The sequence below is a fragment of the Equus caballus genome, chromosome 3 (genome assembly GCF_041296265.1).
Source record: "Equus caballus isolate H_3958 breed thoroughbred chromosome 3, TB-T2T, whole genome shotgun sequence".
In the NCBI taxonomy this organism is placed as follows: domain Eukaryota; kingdom Metazoa; phylum Chordata; class Mammalia; order Perissodactyla; family Equidae; genus Equus; species Equus caballus.
The window spans coordinates 125,201,514-125,220,994 of NC_091686.1; the positions used below are offsets into that span (position 1 = coordinate 125,201,514).

Here is a 19,481-nt window from a genome sequence, read left to right on the forward strand (position 1 = left end):
CCACATTACTGGCCAGAGAGGCCGACCGACGGCACAGAAGAGGCATTTGACAGAGCTCAGTGCCCATGTGTGATAAACACTCTCAGTAAAATGGTAACAAGAGGAGGACTTCGTCAGCTTGATAACAAGCACCCTCAAAACCCCACGGCCAACTTCCCACATGTTCGTGAAGGACTGCCTGCTCCCCGAGGCCGAGGCCGAGTCAAGGCAGAAGTCCCAGGTGGCGCAGTTAGGGAAGGAAGGAAACAGAAGAGTTGCACACGCTGACAAGGAAGACATAAAACTGTTTCTGCTGCAGATGATGTGCTTGTCTACATGGAGATCTCAGGGAGTCTGTGAAGACCTTTCAGAGCCGAGCAGCGAGTTCAGTAAGGTTGCAGGTCGACACAAACGTCAGTTGTATTTTGTTCACTAGGCTATGCCCAAGGAGTCTAAGTTAAAGACGGTACCGTTTATGGTCACTAAAAAAATGACAAAGGAAACACTTAAGTATATTTCTAACAAAAACACGCACAGGACTTGCATGTCAAAGCTATGAAACCAAACCTGGCGAGAGAAATCAGAGAAGACCCAAATAAATGGAGAGACAGACCGTATTCACAGATCGGAAGACCCACCGTGGCTCAGGTGTCAGTTCTCCCCAGATTGATCTGTAGACTTAGGACAATTCCTACCAAAAGTCCCGGTAAGGAATTCTGTAGACCCCAACAAACTGCAGAATTCATTTGAAGAGTCAGAGGAACTAGAGTGGCTACAGTGTTTTTGTAGTGGAAGAGTAAGGTGGGCGGAATCACTCTACCTGGCTTTGGGCTGCTCTACCTGCCAAAATCGAGACTGCCTGGTGTTGCCAGAAGGACAGACATGTCGGCCAATGGAACAGAATAGAGGGCGCGGAAGTTGACCCACACAAGTGAGACCCACTGATCTGGGCAGAGCGGCAGAGGCCTTCTACAGACGGAGCTGGAGCAATTGGACTTCCATGGGCAAAAAGTAACCTCGACCTAAACTGGACATCTCACTCCTCAGGTAACACAGGATGAGCCATAAATTTAAATGTCAGATGTCAAATTAAGAAGCCTTCAGGAGAAAACATGGAAGGAAATCTTTGGGACCCAGGGCCAGGTGTAAGTGTCATCTGGGCCACAGTCCATGACAGGGAAAGTAGAAAAAGTGTACGTGATCACAACTAAGTCTTCTGCTCTGCTGAAGACCGCCAAAAGGATGAAAGACAACTACAGATTGGGGAAAATGTTTCCGGACCACGTATTTGACAAAGAGTCCTATCTGGAATATTATAAGTACAGAGAAAAACAAAACAAAAGCCATCCAGTTAGGAAAGACGAGTCATGAAGAGACAGTTGAGCCCAGGCTCTGCGGACGGTGGGCGAGCCCCTAGAAGGCCATCGGGAAGCAGGGGAGCCCTGCTGGGGTGCACCCCTGGTGGGATGGCCAAGGTGAAAATAGTGCCGAGACGAGAAGTAGATGAGGCTCCGGAGAAGCTGGGTTCTCACCCATGGCTGGTGGGAATGCAGGCGGTGCGGCCACTCTGGAGAACAGTCAGTCAGTCTCTGATGAGAGCGCACACGAAGCTGCTGTTTGTCCCCGAGAGACGGGCAGGCTTCTGCAGTCTGTGCACAAGTGTTCGTAGCAGCCTGTGTGTAATTGCCAACAGCAGGGCCAGCTCCAAGGTCTGGAGTTGGAGAACGGTGGCACGGCAGTAAAAGAAGCAGGTTTTGCGTGAAGAGAGCCCCTCGCAGAGGCTGCCTGCTGTCTGATTCCGTTTCTCACACGTTGTTGACACAACAGCCGTGGAGATGGAAGACACTGGCGTCTTGACCTGGTGCTTGTACAAATCTGTACTCATTGTAAAGTGGCACAGAAGTACACATGTGTACATGCACCACACACACACACGCACACTCCTGTATGGTCACTACGGCCAGGTGAACCTGCCCCTGGGCTCTGGGGCCTATGTGGGGCCGCCGGGCACCATTTCACAGCTTCCTGTGAGTGTATTTCAGAATAAAAGTTAAAGAACTGCATCTTGAGACCAGGTCGGGAGGCGGTGCCTGTGCTCGACCCCACAGTGCCACAGCCCCTGCGGACAGTCCACCCATGGGGGCCGCCTTGACGGCCACCCTGTCCTTGTGTCTGACATCGAGTGTTCATTTTGCAAGTGGGCCTCTTGCAGTGTTTGTGTCTCAGTCCCGGAAGGAGCGGTGCCCTGTCCTTGATGCCTGCCTTCACAGGATGAGACAGCTGTGGCATGTTGCTGATGCCCCCCTGCCCTGGACTGTCTCCCCAGGCTCAACCGCTGGATTTGCTCCTGGAGCCTTCGGTCCCAAAGCAGCCCCCCCGCCCAAGGGTGGTGGTTCCTGGCAGACGAGTCGGCCCCCAGCCCAGGGTGCCCCGTGGCCCCCCCAGGCTAGGCCTCCCCCCAAAACCTCTGCACAGCCGAGGCCTAACTACACCACGAACTTCAGCGTGATCGGCGGCCGAGAGGAGAGGGGCGTCCGCGCCCCCAGCTTTGGTGAGTGTTTCCTCTCTCTCTCTCTGTAGGTTTTCCAGCTTGCTGTGAGGTGGTTACAGTGAGATGCCATTTTGATTTCTCCCATTTACAACCAGGGCTGGGAGAGAATTAATGAGGCCCAGAGTGCTCTCACCCAAGAGGAGCACCTCTGGGTGTAAGGAAGTGGTTCCAGAGCGTGGCCATAGGTGTCCCCTTTGTCCCCACCAGCACGTCCAGGCAGCTGGCAGGGAGGCTGTCGTCACAGGGCCAGGAATGAAGCAGCCAGGCTCACACTGTCCGGGAACCTTCTTGGCCTCCTCGGCTACCCAGGCAGCTGGACAGTCGGCCCAGGCCTGGCCGCGGTCTGTCCTGGGTTAGAGGTGGCATGTCCCGTGCCAACCCCCGGAGGTGACAGAGACAGCCCTGCACTTGAATGTCGGGCCCAGTGAACTCGTTCGGACATTTTCAGTCCCAAAGGGTCCCTCAGTTGGAAATGCAGCCTCCGAAGGCACACGGGTGGGCTGTGACGCAGGTGGGGCCCATTGGTGGGCTGCCTGAGCAGAGATGGGTGTTGCTGCCCATATGTAATAACTGGAAACATCCGTGGCTTCTTTTCTTTTGAGGTGTCATGATGGTGTCCCATTTTCCAGGTGGTGGGTGTTGCCTCATGTGAGTTGGTGGGCCATGGAGGTCAGCACTGGCCCCGTGTGTCTCTCAGCAAAGTCTCTTTTCTTTTCTAGCTCAAAAGCCCAGAGTGTCGGAGAATGACTTTGAAGACCTGTTGTCCAATCAGGGCTTCTCCTCCAAGTCTGACAAGAAGGGGCCGAGGACCATCGCCGAGATGAGGAGGCAGGACCAGGCGAGGGACACAGATCCGCTCAAGCTGAAGGTGTGGGCAGCTCCTGCAGGGGCTCGGGGGCTTGGTGGCTGCCTAGAGGGTGCAGAACCAGGGCAAGCTGGGTGCTCCCGGGCTGCCTGTCTGCCCCCAGGGGTGTCTGGGAAGAGACGGTGGAGTAGATGTTGTGGCAGATGCAGCCCCCATGGGGTCCTGGGGTCTGTGTGTGGGGATCTCCTGGTACCATGGACGTCTTCACCCTGAGCAGGCCAGCAGCCCTCCTTGTGAGCCCTGAACTCTGTCATGTGAAAGGGTCTTCGTCCAATGTGCTCGCGGAGATAGCAGCTTCTGTTCAGGCTTATTTTTACCTTTGAGCGTTTGGGGACAGGGCATGTGAACTGCCCTGACGAGGGCTGTCCCCATGTGGCTCTGCCATTCTCTGAGGACAGGAGGCTTTCACATCCTTGTTTCACTTGGAGCACTCGCTCCTCTGGGGAACTCGCCAGGTGTAACCCGTCAGGGCCCATGCTCTTGGGCAGCCCGGCCCAGGAGCCAGCAGGCGCCACCCCTGCCCCCAGGAGTGCAGCTCAAGGTGCTGGGGACGACAGGGGACCTCAGCAGGCCCGGGACTGTGGCCTCTGCTGTCCTCACTGCAGGATGGTGAGGGTGTGGTTCTGCGGCCACAGCTGGTGGCCATGCCTCTGGGGTCATCCAACAGGCCGCTGGGAAGCCCAGCCTCTGGGCCCCGCCAGGCATTGGAGCCCCAGGCAGGTAGGGCAGGGCTGTGATGGCGATCATCTGTGCATGTTCCACTGGCAACAGAGGTCACTGGCTTCCATGCACCCTCCGGTCCCACGTGTCCAGCCAGACCCAAGGAGCGGCGTTGACTGTGCCTGGGTGGGATCAGCACAGAATTGGGATGATGGGTCCATGTCTGGGCCGAGTGTCTACGTGGGGAGCCTTGTTCCCCGTGATGGCATGTGGGGCCGTTGGATTGACCGCTAGCTGCACGGTGGGTGGAGGGGCCGAGGCCAGGATGCCCACTCTGCAGCACCTGCGTCTCCCACAGCTGCTGGACTGGACTGAGGGCAAGGAGAAGAACATCCGAGCCCTGCTGTCCACGTTGCACACCGTGCTGTGGGACGGCGAGAGCCGCTGGACGCCCGTGGGCATGGCCGACCTGGTGACTCCTGGGCAGGTGAAGAAGCAGTACCGCCGCGCCGTGCTGGTGGTCCATCCGGACAAGGTGGGCGCGGGTCCCGGGGCGGGGTCCCGGGGGGCAGGGACGGGGGCGCCTCACCACACCGCACCCTCCCCCGTCCCCAGGCCGCAGGGCAGCCGTACGAGCAGTACGCCAGGATGATCTTCATGGAGCTGAGCGACGCCTGGGCCGAGTTCGAGAGTCAGGGCTCCCGGCCCCTCTTCTGAGCCCACAGTGGACATGGCTGCATGTGTGGCTTGTGGAGGCAGAAGCTGCTGGGCTCGACCACAAGGGTCGTGGCCATGGCAGCGGCAGCATGGGCTGACATGGCTGCTGCACCCAGATGGACATGCCTGCCACCCTCGGTGGACCCGAGCCAGTGCCGTCCCAGCACAAGGAGAGCATTCCAAAGCCTGCTTTTTCCTTCATTTTTCTATCCGAAAGGAAAAGCGTTGATCACACTCTTCCCACCATCATCACAGTCACAGTCTGTGATCCTTTGTTCAGTGACTGTCACCTCGAGAGCGTCTGCTCGCCGTAGTGCGCGCTGCTCAGCTGTCCTTTCTTGAATCCCGTTCATGGACGTTCACATCTCCCATGTGTAACCAGCCTGGCGACCCCTGCACGTCATTAAACTATTTTCTGACGTCTCGTCTTGACGCGGCATCGTCGTCTCCGTGGTTCCCTGCCATCGTCTGGCTCATCCTGGCTCTGCCCACGAAGACGCAGTGCAGGGACCCCACCTCGGAGAGTTGGGCTCCTTGACCTCTGGGGCCTCCAGGGCGGCCTCTGCCAGCGGCCTGGGCTGGTTGTCCCACACAGCGGGAAGTCTGGGCGGTCTGAAGACGGAGTGGGTACACCACAGCTTTGAGTCTGGGGCTTGGTCCTCACCAGGCGCTGGGCCTGCGCTATGGTTATTGCACATGGCCAAGGCAGATGGACGTGGTGCAGATGCCCAGACGCCGGCCTGTGTGGACTGGACACCCCCCGTGTCCCACTGAGTCCCTCCTCGGAGCAGGGCGGACACAGGGCCCTTGTTTTCTATTGTTCAGGGAATTTAAAGCAAAAAGCAACTTTCTTTGATTAAAGGCTGTTGGAGAAACACTGGCTGCTCAGTGTCACATGGGTGGAGGTGTGGCTGCTGAGGCCGTGCATGTGCAGCCCCCGTGGTCTGCCAGCTCACAGGACGACCCATCAGGACAAATGACAGCAATTACACAGTTCCAGCTTCTGGTCAGAAGTGACTTTCTGAGCTCTCAGTGGGTCTGTCTATGGGCCCAGCCTGCTCCTGGCCGCCTGGCAGTGTGCTGGCCTGAGCCCTGGAGATGCAGCTTGCCCGGCAGCTTCGGGAGGCAGGTGGGGCGACGGGACCTCGACCCTCGTCCTGGAGGTGACAGCAGTGTGGCCAGGCCCTACCCAGGCCGCCGTCAGTCCTGGTCAACCCATGTGCTGCCTCTCGTTTACCCAGAATGTAAGCTGTTGAACCAAACGTGATCCAAGTGGAATTCAGTGGGATTGCAGAACATGTCCTGAGAGGTGAGGTCCCACCGCTCATCTCTCTGGGTAGTGTGCAAGTTGTTGACTTTGAACTCGGAGTGTGTAGACGCCTGCAACCCAGGCAGGTGTCCTCAAATAAAGGCCTGGCCTCAGGAGCGTCTGAACGTGCTTAGTCGAAAACACTGACCTGAAGCTGGAGCCTGCCCTACACTGCCCGGAGCCGTGTTGGTCCAAGGCCGAGACCCACGAGCACGGTGCTGGGCCCTCTGTGGGCGCTGGGGGCCGGGACCTGCAGCTCCGGAGGGCTCAGAGGGAGAGGGAGGGCCCGCAGCCTCTGCCCCCACAGGTGTCTTGTGCTGGCGGGGCCTCACCTGGTGCCATGACACCGTGCCCTCTGTCTCCTGGGGTCTGTCCCCTTCCCTCCTGGCCCTCAGCCCTGGGTCTGAAGAGGAGAGAAGGGGCATCTCTGCGGAGGTGGCCCATCCGCCCACAGTTGGCGTCGGGGCTGCTGCTGGGGAGGAAGGAGGCTCGGGCCAGCCAGTGTCCCGGCTCCCTGTTTTCAGAGAACGAGGACTCCGCGTTTGTTATGCGTCTGCTGCTATTTTTATCTCTCAGTTCTTTTTAAAAAATAATGATCGACCTAAATAGGTGCAGAGATTTCACTTCAGAGTCACTGGATCCCTGCTCAGGGTCCAGGCAGCTCGGGGGCAGCGACGTCAGCCTGCTCCAGGGAGGGACACAGGCCAGCAGCCCCTCCCCAGCCACATGCAGCCCCTTGTGGGCCTGCAGGAGTCCCTGCCCAGCCCTCAGCTCTGGTGTGGTGTGCTCTCTGCCATCCCCACTGGTTCTGATTTACTGTCTTGGCGGGGTGGTGTTTTCCCCTGGCCTGGCCCATGGTTGTTCTTACCCTACAGGCCACAGACCCGGTGGGGGGTTGCTCCAATACCCAGGCGTGTCCACTTTAGTGAACACCTCACGGCCCAGGGGGTCTGGAAATGGGCTCAGGTGGGGACCTGGCGCAGGAGGTGCCTCCCCAGGGTGCTCACCCATCTATCACCCCAGGACGCCATCGTCCAGCCTCGAGGCCTCCTCTTCGGTCACCCCCTGGCTTGCAGAGGGCCCCTAGTGTGTGCCTCAATGGCCTGGGACAGGTGTCTTCTGGGCCTTGGAGGGACACAACCCTGGTGGATGTCTGGCCCCCACAGTATATCCTCCCCCTGTGCCCACCGCCCTTGGCCTCCTTCCCTCCCCACCTGCCCCCGACGAGCAGGTGTCATGAGTGTGCCCCATCCGCTGGGTCCTTGCCCCATGTTAAGTCTCGGGTTTTGAGGAAGCGAGCTAGCCAGCTCTCGCTCACCCGTGACCTTGTGCCTCGATGAAGCATCTCCTGGCCCACCTCTGTCCCTTGGCTGCTGCCGCCTGATTCCTGCGGCTCCTTCAGGTGGCCTCCCAGATCCTCAGTGGGGTTGGGAGAGACTTGGGCGCGTGGCTCCAGCACAGGACACAGCCTTGGATTCTGTCCCCACCGCACCCCCTGCCTGACTCTCAGCAGATGCCCACTTGTTGGCAGAAACCTTCACTTGCTCAGTGACTCAGCTGGGCATCTTCCCAGGGGGCAGGGTCCACCATGGCTGTGCACCTCCACAGGCTTCCCCACCTACCCTGCTCTTCCTAAGGCCTCCAGGCTCTGCTCTGGGGACGCTCAGGGTTAGACCCCTCCAGCTTGCAGGACCCTGGAGTGGCGCATGCTCTGTGGTGGATCCCACAGTCAGACCTGCCCTTCCTGGCCCTGCTTCAGAGCCGACCCTCAGGGGTTGGCCCCAGACCCCTGGTTCAGGGGGCAGCGCTCTGCTGAGCCCACTCCCTCCAGGGCCAGGCCCTCTGGGACCCCTGGGACCCCGTCCCATCCATGCAGCCCCTGGGGTTACCCGTCGGCCTTGGGCCTGTGTCCCTGGATCTGCAGACAGTCCTGGGAAATGCACCGCCTGCCTGGGCAGGGGGTCGGGGAAAAGACTGTGGAAATGCACCCCCGCCCCAGGACCACAGGTGCCCTGGGTACTGCTGGGAGGGGCCCGAGCCCCACCCAGTGCCCGACAGTCCAACTCGGGCCTGCCTATCCTGGTGACCAGGACTGGCTAAACTGAGGTGCTGTGACAAACCCTCTCCCCCTAGAAGAGGTGGCAGCTTCTGGGGTTCACCTGGGCCGCCTGAGGGCACAGAGAGGATGTGCACACATGATGCATGTGCACAAGTTCACACACGATATGTGCACGCGAGTTGACACACAAAGACACGCGTAAGTTCACACTCATGAGGTCATGCATACAGTTCACACACCAGGATGTGTGCACACAAGTTTACACACAGGATGTGCGCACGCAAGTTCACACACAAGGGCTAACATAAGTTCACACAGATGTGTGCACAGAAGTTCACACACAAGGATGTGCACACAAGTTTGCACACACGGATGCGCATGCACAAGTTCACACACATGGATGCACATGCACAAGTTCGCATACAAGGATGTGCACAAGTTCACACACGGCCATACATGCACAAATACACACAGGGATGTGTATACATAAGTTCACACACAGGGACGCGTGCACACAAGTTCACACACTTGAGGAGGTGCTCACACATGTGTCTGGTGTTTGCTCTATATCACCAAGGCCCCTGGTGTCCAGCCAGGCCCTGCATCCAGACCCTCACCCTGTGGCCCCTACACCCAGGCCAGGAGCATCTCCTGGGAGGTGGGTAAGGCCTGGAAGCTGTTGCATCTGAAGAAAATCCTGCTGTCTTGCACCCGCCTGCCAGCTCACACCAGACGGGGGCCCTCGGGAAGGAGAACCCTTGGAGCGGGGGTGGCGAGAGGGGCTTCGATTCTGCCCAGCCAGGTCCTCGGAACCTGACCTGTGCCACAGCCTTTCCTGGCCAGGCATGGGGGCAGGGGACCCCGGAGATGGTCAGAGGCACTGCCTACTGCCCAGCTCAGCCCAGCTGCACAGAAACCCTGACAGCCTCCACCGGCATTTAGTCGGTGTAACTGATTCTCAAGGCAAACAGCCTTGTTTGGGTGTTTACTGCACTGACACTAGTAACGTGGAACAAGGGTTCCCCAGCACAAATGCGGGCTCCTCAGACATGGAGGGCATGGCTCTCTCCAGGAGAAACCGAGTCCATTTGTCCAGCCAAGGTCACCAATGACCCCAGGGGAGGGATGCATGGCACCTCCCCTCCCCTCAAGTCAGGAGGAGGTGTGCAGGGGAGAGGGGAGAAGAGAGGGAGGGGTGTCCCTTCAGTCTGCAGGACGTTTTCAAGGCTCACTGCCAGGTGGACACTCCTTTGCCCACGGCTCCCTTTGCTATCCCTCCTGGGGAATATGTGTGGGCCAGTGAGGGGCCTCTAGGGTGTCGAGAGCCCAGGGCTGGGGTCAGGGTGGGGGGCCAAGCAGGCAGACAGCGCCAAACCCTGGCCCCCCATCTAGTCCTCGTCCCCACCTTGGTCCACAGCTCACCTTCAGAGCCTGGAAGGGGCGGCCCGGGTGCTAGCCCTGAGAGCCAAGGCTGCAGAGCGCGTGTGGTCAGCACTGACCAGGGGCTGACAGTCAGTGCACAGTGGATGCTGTCCTTGTGGAGAGCGGGTGGCTCCATCTGGGTACACACTTATCAGTGAGAAGACCTGCGGGAAATGAGTGTCCTGTGGCCTGAGGCCCCGCTGTGGGCAAGGGCCAGCATCCTCCCAGCGCAGCTGGTTTGTTTGGCCGCCTCCATTTCAGGCAGAAATTCCAAACTCTCGGTTCATGCAGAGTCTTCATCATCCATTCTTTGAAGCGCAGAATCTGACTGACAGACAAGTTCCCAAACCCACAGCCATCCAACCATCCAGGGGGAATGGGAGGGGCAAGTCCCTGTCACCACGAGCTCACCAATGCTAGCAGCAAACAGGACACACATCCCCACAGGGCGCCAACTGTCAAAGGCTGTGGAACCTGGTGGCCGTGTCTCTCTACCCCCATCCACCGCCTGGGCCTGGCCCTGTTCAGACCTCCGTCAAACGAGGTGGACCCCATGGCAGCGGCCCAGCTTCAGTCCCCTGGGTCCCACAAACCCACCATGGGCAGTTTCCTGATGGGGATGTGTCTGCCCTGCGAGATGCTGTCAGGAGCAGGACCCTGGGGCACTGAGCCCATCCTGAGCCAGGCCCCCACCAGGCAGCAGGGCTGAGGGTGGGCAGGGCCCCTGAACCTGACTGGTCCCTTCTCTGGCCCGAAGCAGAACCCCCAGCACTGTTCCTTTTGGGCTCACTCATCCCAAGGATTGACCCTAGGAGAGTCTGTGCTGCCCACAGGGTGAGCCCCAAACTCCCCTTCTGCCTCTGCGGCCCCCATTCCACCTGTCCACCTGGCCCCCACCTGTTGACCTCTGCCCCCACCTGTCCACCTCTGTCTCCTACTGATCAACCTCTGTCCCACACCTGTCCACTTCTGTCCCACACCTGTCCACCTTTGTCTCACACCTGTCCACCTCTGCCCTGCCTCCTGCCCACCTCTGTCCACCACCTGTCCATCTCTGTCTCCTACTGGTCCACCTCTGTTCCCCACCTGTCCACCTCTGTCCCCCTCCTGTCCACCTCTGTCCTCCACCTGTCCGTCTGCCTTTTACTCACTCTCTGCCTCTTCATCCACAGCTCACACCTGCCCTCATGCCCCCAGGATACACCCCTTTCCCTGAGAGACATTTCAGGCACAGGAGGTCCCCCGCCAGACCCCCACAGGCCAATTTCTGGGTCAGAGCCTCCCCTTTGGGGCACTGCTCCTTGGGTGGGCCTCGCCTTGCCCAGGAAACTTTGGGACATCACTAACCTGGGAGGAATCTCCCTGCTCTGAGTCCCAGAGAGGGTGTGGGGTCTGCAGGGTGGGGAGAATGGAGACAGTGGGGACAAGAGGGGACAGCAGAGGAGACAGGAGGAGAGGGGAAAGAAGGTGAGGCAGGAGGGGGGACAAAAGAGGACAGGAAGGAGGATAGGAAAGGGGACAGGAGGGGCCAGCCCGGTGGCGCAGCAGTTAAGTGCACACGTTCCGCTTCTCGGCGGCCCGGGGTTTGCCGGTTCGGATCCAGAGTGCAGACGTGGCACCGCTTGGCATGCCATGCAATAGTAGGCGTCCCACATATGAAGTAGAGGAAGATGGGCACGGATATTAGGTCAGGGCCAGGCTTCCTCAGCAAAAAAGAGGAGGACTGGCAGTAGTTAGCTCAGGGCTAATCTTTCTCAAAAAAAAAAAAAGAAAGAAAAGAAAAAGAAAGGGGACAGGAGGGGACAGGACAGGACAAAGGAGGGCAGGAGGAGGAACAGGAGGAGGCGGCCCCTCAGGTGGCATGGTGAGCCCAGCAGGCATGTGGCTGGTGGGTGAGCATGGAGTGGGGCCTGCGCTGAGGTAGGTAGATCTTGGGGGCTTGGCTGGGGTCCTCTAGGCGTCTCAGTAGGGGGGTATGTAGTGGGGGAGGCACAGGGTGGGGCACCGGGCCATGTGGGGGCCACTGGAGGAGGGTCTTACTTCTCATGGAGCCCCAGGCCCTGACCTGGGATTGCATCACTGGCCACGTGGGGCTGGAGCAGGGCCTGTGTGGGTCATCTTCCCGGACCCAGGCCCCCAGGACAGAGGAGAGGTAGGAAGGCTGAACCCCTGATGCCTGGGGAAGGGAAAGAGGTGGTCCCAGACCCTCACCGGCCCTGGGTGGAGGGCCCACGTGCCTTCCCGCCAGCACCAGGGCCAGCCCCAAGGTCGCCAGGCAGCCCCGTCAGCCAGGGCAAGGCGCTGACCATCCACGGGGTCCTGCTGGGTGCAGCCCCTGAGTGTGGTCTGCCCGGTGCCCAGCCCGGCCAGCCTGGACCAGATTCTGAGGCTGACGGTTGACTTTATTCCGTAATCGCCAGGTTCCTTTGGGTGGTACCTGCTTCCTGTGGTTCCGACCGCCTCTCATATTTACTGTTTTAATTTTTCTGCATGCCAATGCTGTAACGACGATGTGATTCCTGAAATCTTCTCCTCCTCCAGGATGACGGCACGGCTTTGCCCAGCCTCTTCCTCCTTCTAGGGGCATGCCCAGGTCCTCAGGGCTCCCACCCATGGACCTGGGCATGTGTGACCTTGAGCCACCAGGACCCGGAGCGCCGGCCGTTTCCTCAGAGGTCCTCCTTTACGGCCACAATGTGAGTGGACCAAGGTCTCACTCTGGTCGCGCCATTTTTTCCTATAGTACCTGCACCCAACAGGCAGCGTAGGGCCGGGTCCTTCTGTACCACGGGGTCCCCAGCCTGGGGGCAGCCATGCCTGGACATCAGGGGCACAATGGAAAACCCTCCCCACACTGGACCCAGGACTTCTTCCCGTCCCTGGGCCTTTGTGCTTGCTGTGCCCACTGCTTGGACAGCCCTTCCCCTAGGTGTCCCGGGACCTCTCTGGGTGACCCTGGACCACTCACCTGAAGCCCAGATGTCCCCAGGCTGATGGAGCCCACGGGTCACTGTGCTGCGTGGTGCTCACTGCAACCTGCTGTTTCCTTGTCCACCAACTCCTTCCAGAACACTAGCTCTGTGAGGACACGACCTTGCCTGCCTTCCTTCACCCACCATCACGGCCCCAGAACAGGGCCAGGAAACACCTGCAGCTAGCAGGTGGGCGGGTGGGTGGATGGAAGGACAGCAGGTGGCTTGGATGCTGCTGCTGATGACAGTGCTTGTCCTCCATCACCTTGTTGGCACCCCCGAGGTTCCTGTGGGCAGGTGGATGTGATCCAGAGAGGCCCCGGCTCCCCAGGGTTCCACTTCCCTCTCTGGGTGGGCAAGGGCCCAGGCTGTCTGCTCCGAGAGGCTCCTTGTCCGTCTCGGCCCAAGCAAGAGCCCTGGAAGCCATTGCTGATAAAGTGGCAACCAGCTCTCTGGGAGAAAAGACGAAGAGAAGCAAGCCTGGCTAGAGCGCTGGCTGATGTCCGCGGTGTAAACGCTCCCCCTGCAGCTGGTTTCCAGCTTCCAAGGTGCAGTCGCTGAACCTAGACACCTCTGGGCTGGGCAGTCTCTGGCCTGCACATGCCTGGCTAGGTGACGTCTGCATCCCCCAGGGCAGGCCTCGAGCTCCCGCTGAGAGGCAGCTGCACCTGCGCCGCCCCCCTCAGGGCCCTTGGCCACACCCCACGGCCGGGCCTTGGGGACAGCCCTGCAGGGACTGAATTCAGCCACCCCACCCTCCCACCCCCACCGCCTTGCTGTTACCAGAGCTGCTACGTCCTCCGGACATAGCACAGGAGGTCGAGACCCAGGGCGCAAGGAGGATCCAGCCCCCTGAGCCTGGGCCTCTGTCCCCAAGTGGGCAGACGGGTGTTTCCTGGAGGGCAAAGAGCTCCTCTGCATGCCCCCGGGTGTGGAACACTCCAAGAAGGACCCATGCAGGCCTGGCTCCCTCTGTGTGTCAAGGAGGGCAGACAGAGGGGAGGGAAGGTGACCCATCCTGGGTGGCGGCCATGGCTGTCTGGGTCACTTGGCACTGGACAGCCCCAGCCAGTGCACAGTACCTCCCTCTGCGACCTGCATTTCTGGAAGCCTGCCCCCCAGGGGCCAGCTCTGCTGTTGGCCAGCTCCATTCCTGGATCAGGGACACCGGCTGAAGAAGTCCAGGCCTGACCCACACAGAGTGGCCCTGGGCTCCTCCCCTACAGCCAGCTCTGGGCAAGCTGCCACAGAGCCTCGTGGGAGGAGCTCAGGAGGCTCTGAGCACTGCGTGCGTGCGTCAGCTCAGACCACGCTCGTGTGTGAGAACTCAGCATGCCCCAGGAGCCTCGAGACCGTCCATTGGTCCCCACACTTCCCACATTTAAGGCAACTGGCTCTGTGCCTGCATGAGCGGCCATCCTGTGTCCAGGGCCTGCGCACATCTCTGAGGGAAAGACAGAGGGGATGGGGAGGCAGGGGTGCCTCACGGGAGCCATTCACGGAGCAGGGACACCTGGTCTGCCACTCAGGGTGGTCCCCCAATGGGAGTCACACAATGGGTTATAGGGAGTGACCACTGGTAAGAGTGAGAGCCAGGCGCCCAGAGCCCCCAAGGGGGCACTGATGTGGATGTCAACACCAAAGTCCAGCAGATGTGACCAGACATCCCCAAAACTTAGAGATACCCCAGGACATCCGCTCAGCCTGGATGCCCCTCTCGTTTTGGGTCTGTCCTCCTGGTGGCTGTGGAGGACACCCTGAGGGAAGGGCGTGGATGTGGACCCTGGGGCTGGCCATGGGCACCCGGGTCCAGCCCACTGGGCGCTGGGTCTGCGGTGGGTTGGGGCCAGGGCCCAGCTTGGGAAGCACAGCCCCTCCAGGAGCGAGCTCATCCCTCTGGGATGGAGGCCCCCCTCACCTACTCAGGGCTGTCCGGGTGCTCTGTGCAGCCTGGCACTCCCACAGCTGCCCCACCCTTGCAGCACCAGTGAGAAGCCGCTTTCTATTTCCAGGCCCATGTGAACTGTGCTATTTATATTTTGGAGCACAGAGGGGCTGCTCCAGGTGGCAGCCATAGCAGGGGCACTGGAGCCACAGGCCCCCACGGGAGCCTCATAGCACCCCTGACCCTCCTCCAGCTCTTTTGGCCCCTGCCTGCCTCCTTCTGTGAGCATCTCTGAAAGGCATGCCTTCCCATTCTGACATGCTCTACCCTCCAGGTGGGCTCAGAGTCTCCCCCAGCTCTGTCGCCCCAGGGCTGTGTGTGCCAGGGCTGTTTGGGTGAAGACAAGAGACTGGGAGGAGGAGGGGCTGGTCAGTGGGCCGGTGGGTGTGGGGGTGGAGGTGACTGTGGGCTGAGGGCAGGGAGGGGTGTCTGCGGGGCAGTGGGTGCCCTGGACAGTATCAGGGGTCTGAGGTCTGAGGGAGAGCTGGGGGCACTGGTGGGCCGGGGGGCGGGGCAGGGGGTAGGCAGAGGGGCAGGAGCTGTGGCTGCGCTCTGAGCCCAAACCCTGGAACAGCTCCTCAGGAAGAGGGGTCCACAGTGTTTGCAGGTGGGGACCGAGGGGCCCCCTTGTCTCTGGAACTTGAGGAGCAGCCTCTGTGGGGAGGTGGGCAGGGACTCTGGGAGAAAAAGACCTCTGTGGACATGGACAGTGGGGAAGAGAGTGCATGTAGGCACATGCGCCCAACAAGGCACCATGTGTCCAGACCGCTGTGTGTCCTGCTGCCATGTGTCCAGGCCGCCGTGTGTCCTTCCACCGTGTGTCCTGCCACCGTGTGTCTGGTGCCCCAGGACCAGACAAGGGTCTGAGGTACAGGCTGGCATCCCGGGCTGGGGCAGCACCTCCAGCTCCGCACCCAAGAACCCACAAGGACAAGCTCCCAGGCGCTGACCCCTAGTCAGGTGGGCCCTGGACGCCGAACTTTCCCACCGTGGCTGCAGGGAGAGTTCTTGTCTCCCTTTGTTTGGCTTGTCATGTGTTGTCACCTTTCAAGTAATAACGAAATCCAGCAGGAAAACGGCGGCGTGCTGGGACTGAATTATTCAGCGAGTTCAATTATTTAGATTGCATTTGAAGTTTCTGAACCAGCGCCGCGTGTGCCAAGAGCCCCTCTGCCCCTCCCAGGGGGCTGCAGCCCCCTGGCCAGACCACGCCAGGACTGAGGAACACTCCAAGGAAGCCTGAGTGCTCCAGGCTTCTGCACTGCAGCCGGAGGATGCCCTGGGCAGGAGCCGCTGTGGCCCCCACGGGACAGGTGGGACTGGCGGCCTCCCTGGCAGAGTGGGGGCTGGAGGGGTGGCTGCCTCCTCTCTCTGCCACGTGGAGTGACCCCGCGGGGGCTGCAGAGGGGCCTCTGGATGGCAGGGCTCTCAAACCCAGCGCCACGTGGCTTTTGGCACAAGCCCTCTCCGGGTCGGAGGTTCCTGGCCTCTCGTGGCTGATTTCAGGTGAGGAGCATGCAGAGCGCCGAACTGGGGGCATGAGCCCCGTCCTGCCAGCCGGCCAGGGTCCCACAGCCGGGGCCTGGCTGCAGCCAAACACACACACCTCAAATGCTGACCCCTTGGTGGAACACGGCCTCCCTCATTCAGGCCCCCTGGCCATTCTCCTCCCGGTCCCCACCACCATCCACCATCCTGCATCCAGCTGCCCTCTGAGGTGCCCTCCTGGGTCTTCTGCCTGCTGACAGCACCATCCTTGGTTCAGCCTGTCTCACTGGTTATGGAAATTTCCCACTAAGCTCCTGCCTCTCTCCAGCCGGCAGCAGGTTTGCGGACTGTTCACCAGTCCCCAGGTCCTCTTCTGGGCAGTCCTCCCCAGGGTGAGACCCCGCCGGGGGAGGCAGTGTGCTGTGTTGCCATCCCTGCCCCCGGAGCAGACCAGCCAGTGGGCAGTTCCCGGCTGGCTCACTTGGAATCCTCCCGTCCTGCCCAGAGCAGGCACCGCCCTCGCTCCAGTCCTTCTCAGGCTCCACAGCTGCTCACTTCCTCTCCTGGAGTACCAGTCACTCCGATCTGGGACTGTCACCAATCTTGTCTATTTCCCCTCCAGGAGAGTCTGAGTCCTAGTTGAGCCACCTACCCACCCCCTCAGGGCCTGGGCAGATGTGAGAACTAGGGGCCACTGTGCACTTGGTGAGTGTAAGGGGTGGCAGCAGAGACAGAGACAGAGACAGAGAGAGACAAAGAGAGACAATGAGAGAGACAGAGAAACAGAGACAAAGAGAGACACGGAGAGAAGACAGGGACAGAGACAGATAGAGATAGAGACAGAGAGAGAGATAGAGACAGAGAGACAGAGATAGAGAGACAGAGACAGAGAGAGAGAGACAAAGAGAGACACGGAGAGAGACAAACAGAGCGACAGAGAGAGACAGAGGCACAGAGACAGAGTAAAAGAGAGACAGAGAGAGAAGACAGGGACAGAGACAGAGAGAGATAGCGACAGAGACAGAGAGACAGAGACAGAGAGACAGAGATAGAGAGACAGAGACAGAGAGACAGAGAGAGATTGAGACAGAAGAGACAGAGACAGAGAGACAGATGGTGACCCCACAGCTGACCTCTGAATGGTGACCCCACAGGGAGGGAAGGAGAAAGACAGAGGGATGGAAGGTCAGGCAGCATCTGTGGGCTGGCAGGGAGCCTCTGTCCTTCCTGCCCGAGCCTGTCCCTGGCCGCATGGGCCCCTGGCTCAGGGGTGTGTGTGGAGCTCAGCCAGGCCCAGGTGGTAGAACCAGTGGGCAGGGGCTCCCCCCGGCACTGCAGCAGGGACCCTGCACTCTTCTCCTCTGATGAGCCTGCACACCCTGCCCCACCCGGCTGCCTGGTCAATGGGGTGTCTCCTTGCAGGTAGCTTGTGAGGGCAGCTGGGGTCAACGGTTGTAGGGCCTGCTCTGGGCTCACTGGGGTCACTTCTGGGGTCTTCCGTGGGGTTGCCGTCAGGGGGCCAGCTGAGGGTTATCCTCCAGGTCCATCTGGTGGCAGGGTGGAGGAAAGTGACTGTCCTCTCTCCTGGGCCCAGACCTCTCCCCTCTGGCATCCACACCCAGATTCTGAGGACATGGGAAGGGCCAGGCTGAGCAGACCTTGAGCTGGGGCTCAAGTCAGACCCTCAAGACCCTCAGACACCTGGGAACAGGTGACCACTCCACTGAGCACCTGTCCCCACTCCTGCACGAGGCCTCACATGAAGCTGAAGCATAACTGTGCTTCTTACACTCCTGGGGGTGGCCAGGGTGGCCAGCAGGAAGGGCTCCCTGCAGCAGGCCCTCCCTTGTGGGCAGCCCCACCCTCACTTCCTGGCCCAGATCCAGGGGACAGGGCTGTTGCAGGAGGAATGGGCAGTGTGAAGGCCAGCTCCCAGTAGGGAGACTACAGCTCCGTGTGTCTGCAGATCTGTGTCCTGGGACATGGGCGTCCCCCAGCGCCCCTGGGACCTGAGCTGACCAAAGTGGCAGCTGAGTGAGGAGTGGCCTCCTCCACCCCTCGCCTTCCCCTCCTTCCTCCCCTGTTGAGGGCCCCTGCCAGGCCACTGCTGGGCACAGCCAGGCCTGGAGATGGTCAGCTAGCAGGGTGGGAGCTGGGAGGGGAGGTGCCAAGCAGGTTGGGGGGAAACAGGTGGATGTGACCCTGAGCCTGCTCCAGAGTTCAAGCTGAGCGGCCTGGGGGTGGTCTCCCCTGCGGTGGGGTGAAGGTCAGAGGCAGCTCCAGGATTCACCCGTCCAGCCAGGCCCAGCGGAGGGGACAGTGACAAGTTAATGCAGTGGCCACCAGGAGTGTCCACTCATGGACCAGGAGCCCAGCCCTGGGCCTCTGGGAAACCTGGACCCCTGCAGCCCCCCGCCTCCACACTCCCACATGGACTGCAGGCCGAGGGGCTGTGGGGCAGGAGGCCTGCGGCGACCTTGCAGCGACCCGGTGGTGCAACTCTAACCGCAAGGGAAATCCTGGAGGCCTGGCGGAGGGGGTGGCCACAGCAGGGACAGTGGAGGTGGGGCGGCTGCGTCTGCAGTAACCTTCACGCGTCCCTGCTCCTCGCGGGCCTGCCGCCTCCGAGAGACGGGGGTCTCTGGGCCCCTGTTCACTAAAACGAAGCTCAGTGACTCTCTTACACTGAGAAATGGGTCCGGCCGGCCCTCGGGTCTCTCTCCCCCAGGAGAGGCTGAGTTTTCAAGACTCCAGGGACTCCCTTCTCCCGCCCAGCCCGGCGAAGAGGCCCGGAGCAGCTGGGGTCGAGGCCACTGTCACCGCCCCCTCCGGGGAACCTTTCCTCGCATGGAATGGGGAGCGGGTGGCGACCCCCAACTCCGGCCCCTGACCGCTCCAGCGACAGGAAAGGACTTTCCCGCGGGTCCCGCGCGCGCTCACGAGGCGCCCCGCGCGGGCGAGGGGGAGAGGAGCAGGACCCCCTTTTGGGGGGCGGCCCCGCCGAGTCCACACGGCGAGCCCGGGTCCGGGGCAGTGTCTGGGGTTCTGCGCGGCTGGGCGGGCCGGAGCGGGCTCCCGAGCGCAGGGGGGCGCGGCTCCGCCCCTCTGGTCCCCCCCAACCCCGCAGGCGCCCGCGGAGCCGCCTCGGCCCCGCCCTCCTCGTCACGCTCCATATGACGCGCCCTCCTCGCGGTGCCCTTCAGCCGCCGCCGCAGTTCCCGGCGCCACATGGACCCGGCCGGCCCGAGCGCGCTCCGCCGCTGACCGCCCGCGCCCGCCCGCGCCCCGGCCGGAAGGTAACCCGTGCCCCCTCCCCTCCCCTCCCCGGACGCCCCTTCTCTTCTCCTCCCCTCCCCTCCCAGGACACCCCCTCCGCTCTACTCCCCTCCCCTCCCTGGACTCTCCCTCCCCTCCTCTCCCCTCCCCGGACCCCTCTCCCCTCTCCTCCCCTCCCCTCCCCGGACGCCCCCCTCCCCTCCCGGCGGGCGTGCTCCGGCCGGGCTGGCGCTGTCCA

At 61.2% G+C, this 19,481-nt stretch overlaps 2 protein-coding genes across 4 annotated transcripts in view; both read left to right on the forward strand.

Moving 5' to 3' along the window:
- Window positions 1-6,195, forward strand: part of GAK (cyclin G associated kinase) — a 60,230-nt gene extending 54,035 nt beyond the window's left edge. For all 3 annotated transcript variants that reach the window (XM_023638555.2, XM_023638557.2, XM_023638556.2), the window contains 4 exons: window positions 2,306-2,530; window positions 3,250-3,398; window positions 4,414-4,590; window positions 4,671-6,195. In XM_023638555.2, coding sequence (XP_023494323.1) covers window positions 2,306-2,530; window positions 3,250-3,398; window positions 4,414-4,590; window positions 4,671-4,772 — 653 coding nt within the window. In that variant the 3' untranslated portion in view covers window positions 4,773-6,195. The remainder of the gene's footprint in view (window positions 1-2,305; window positions 2,531-3,249; window positions 3,399-4,413; window positions 4,591-4,670) is intronic.
- A 12,883-nt stretch (window positions 6,196-19,078) lies between these two features.
- Window positions 19,079-19,481, forward strand: part of CPLX1 (complexin 1) — a 36,346-nt gene continuing 35,943 nt past the window's right edge. Inside the window, exon 1 of the mRNA XM_023638570.2 lies at window positions 19,079-19,263. The gene's annotated coding sequence lies outside the window, so the exon portion shown is untranslated. The remainder of the gene's footprint in view (window positions 19,264-19,481) is intronic.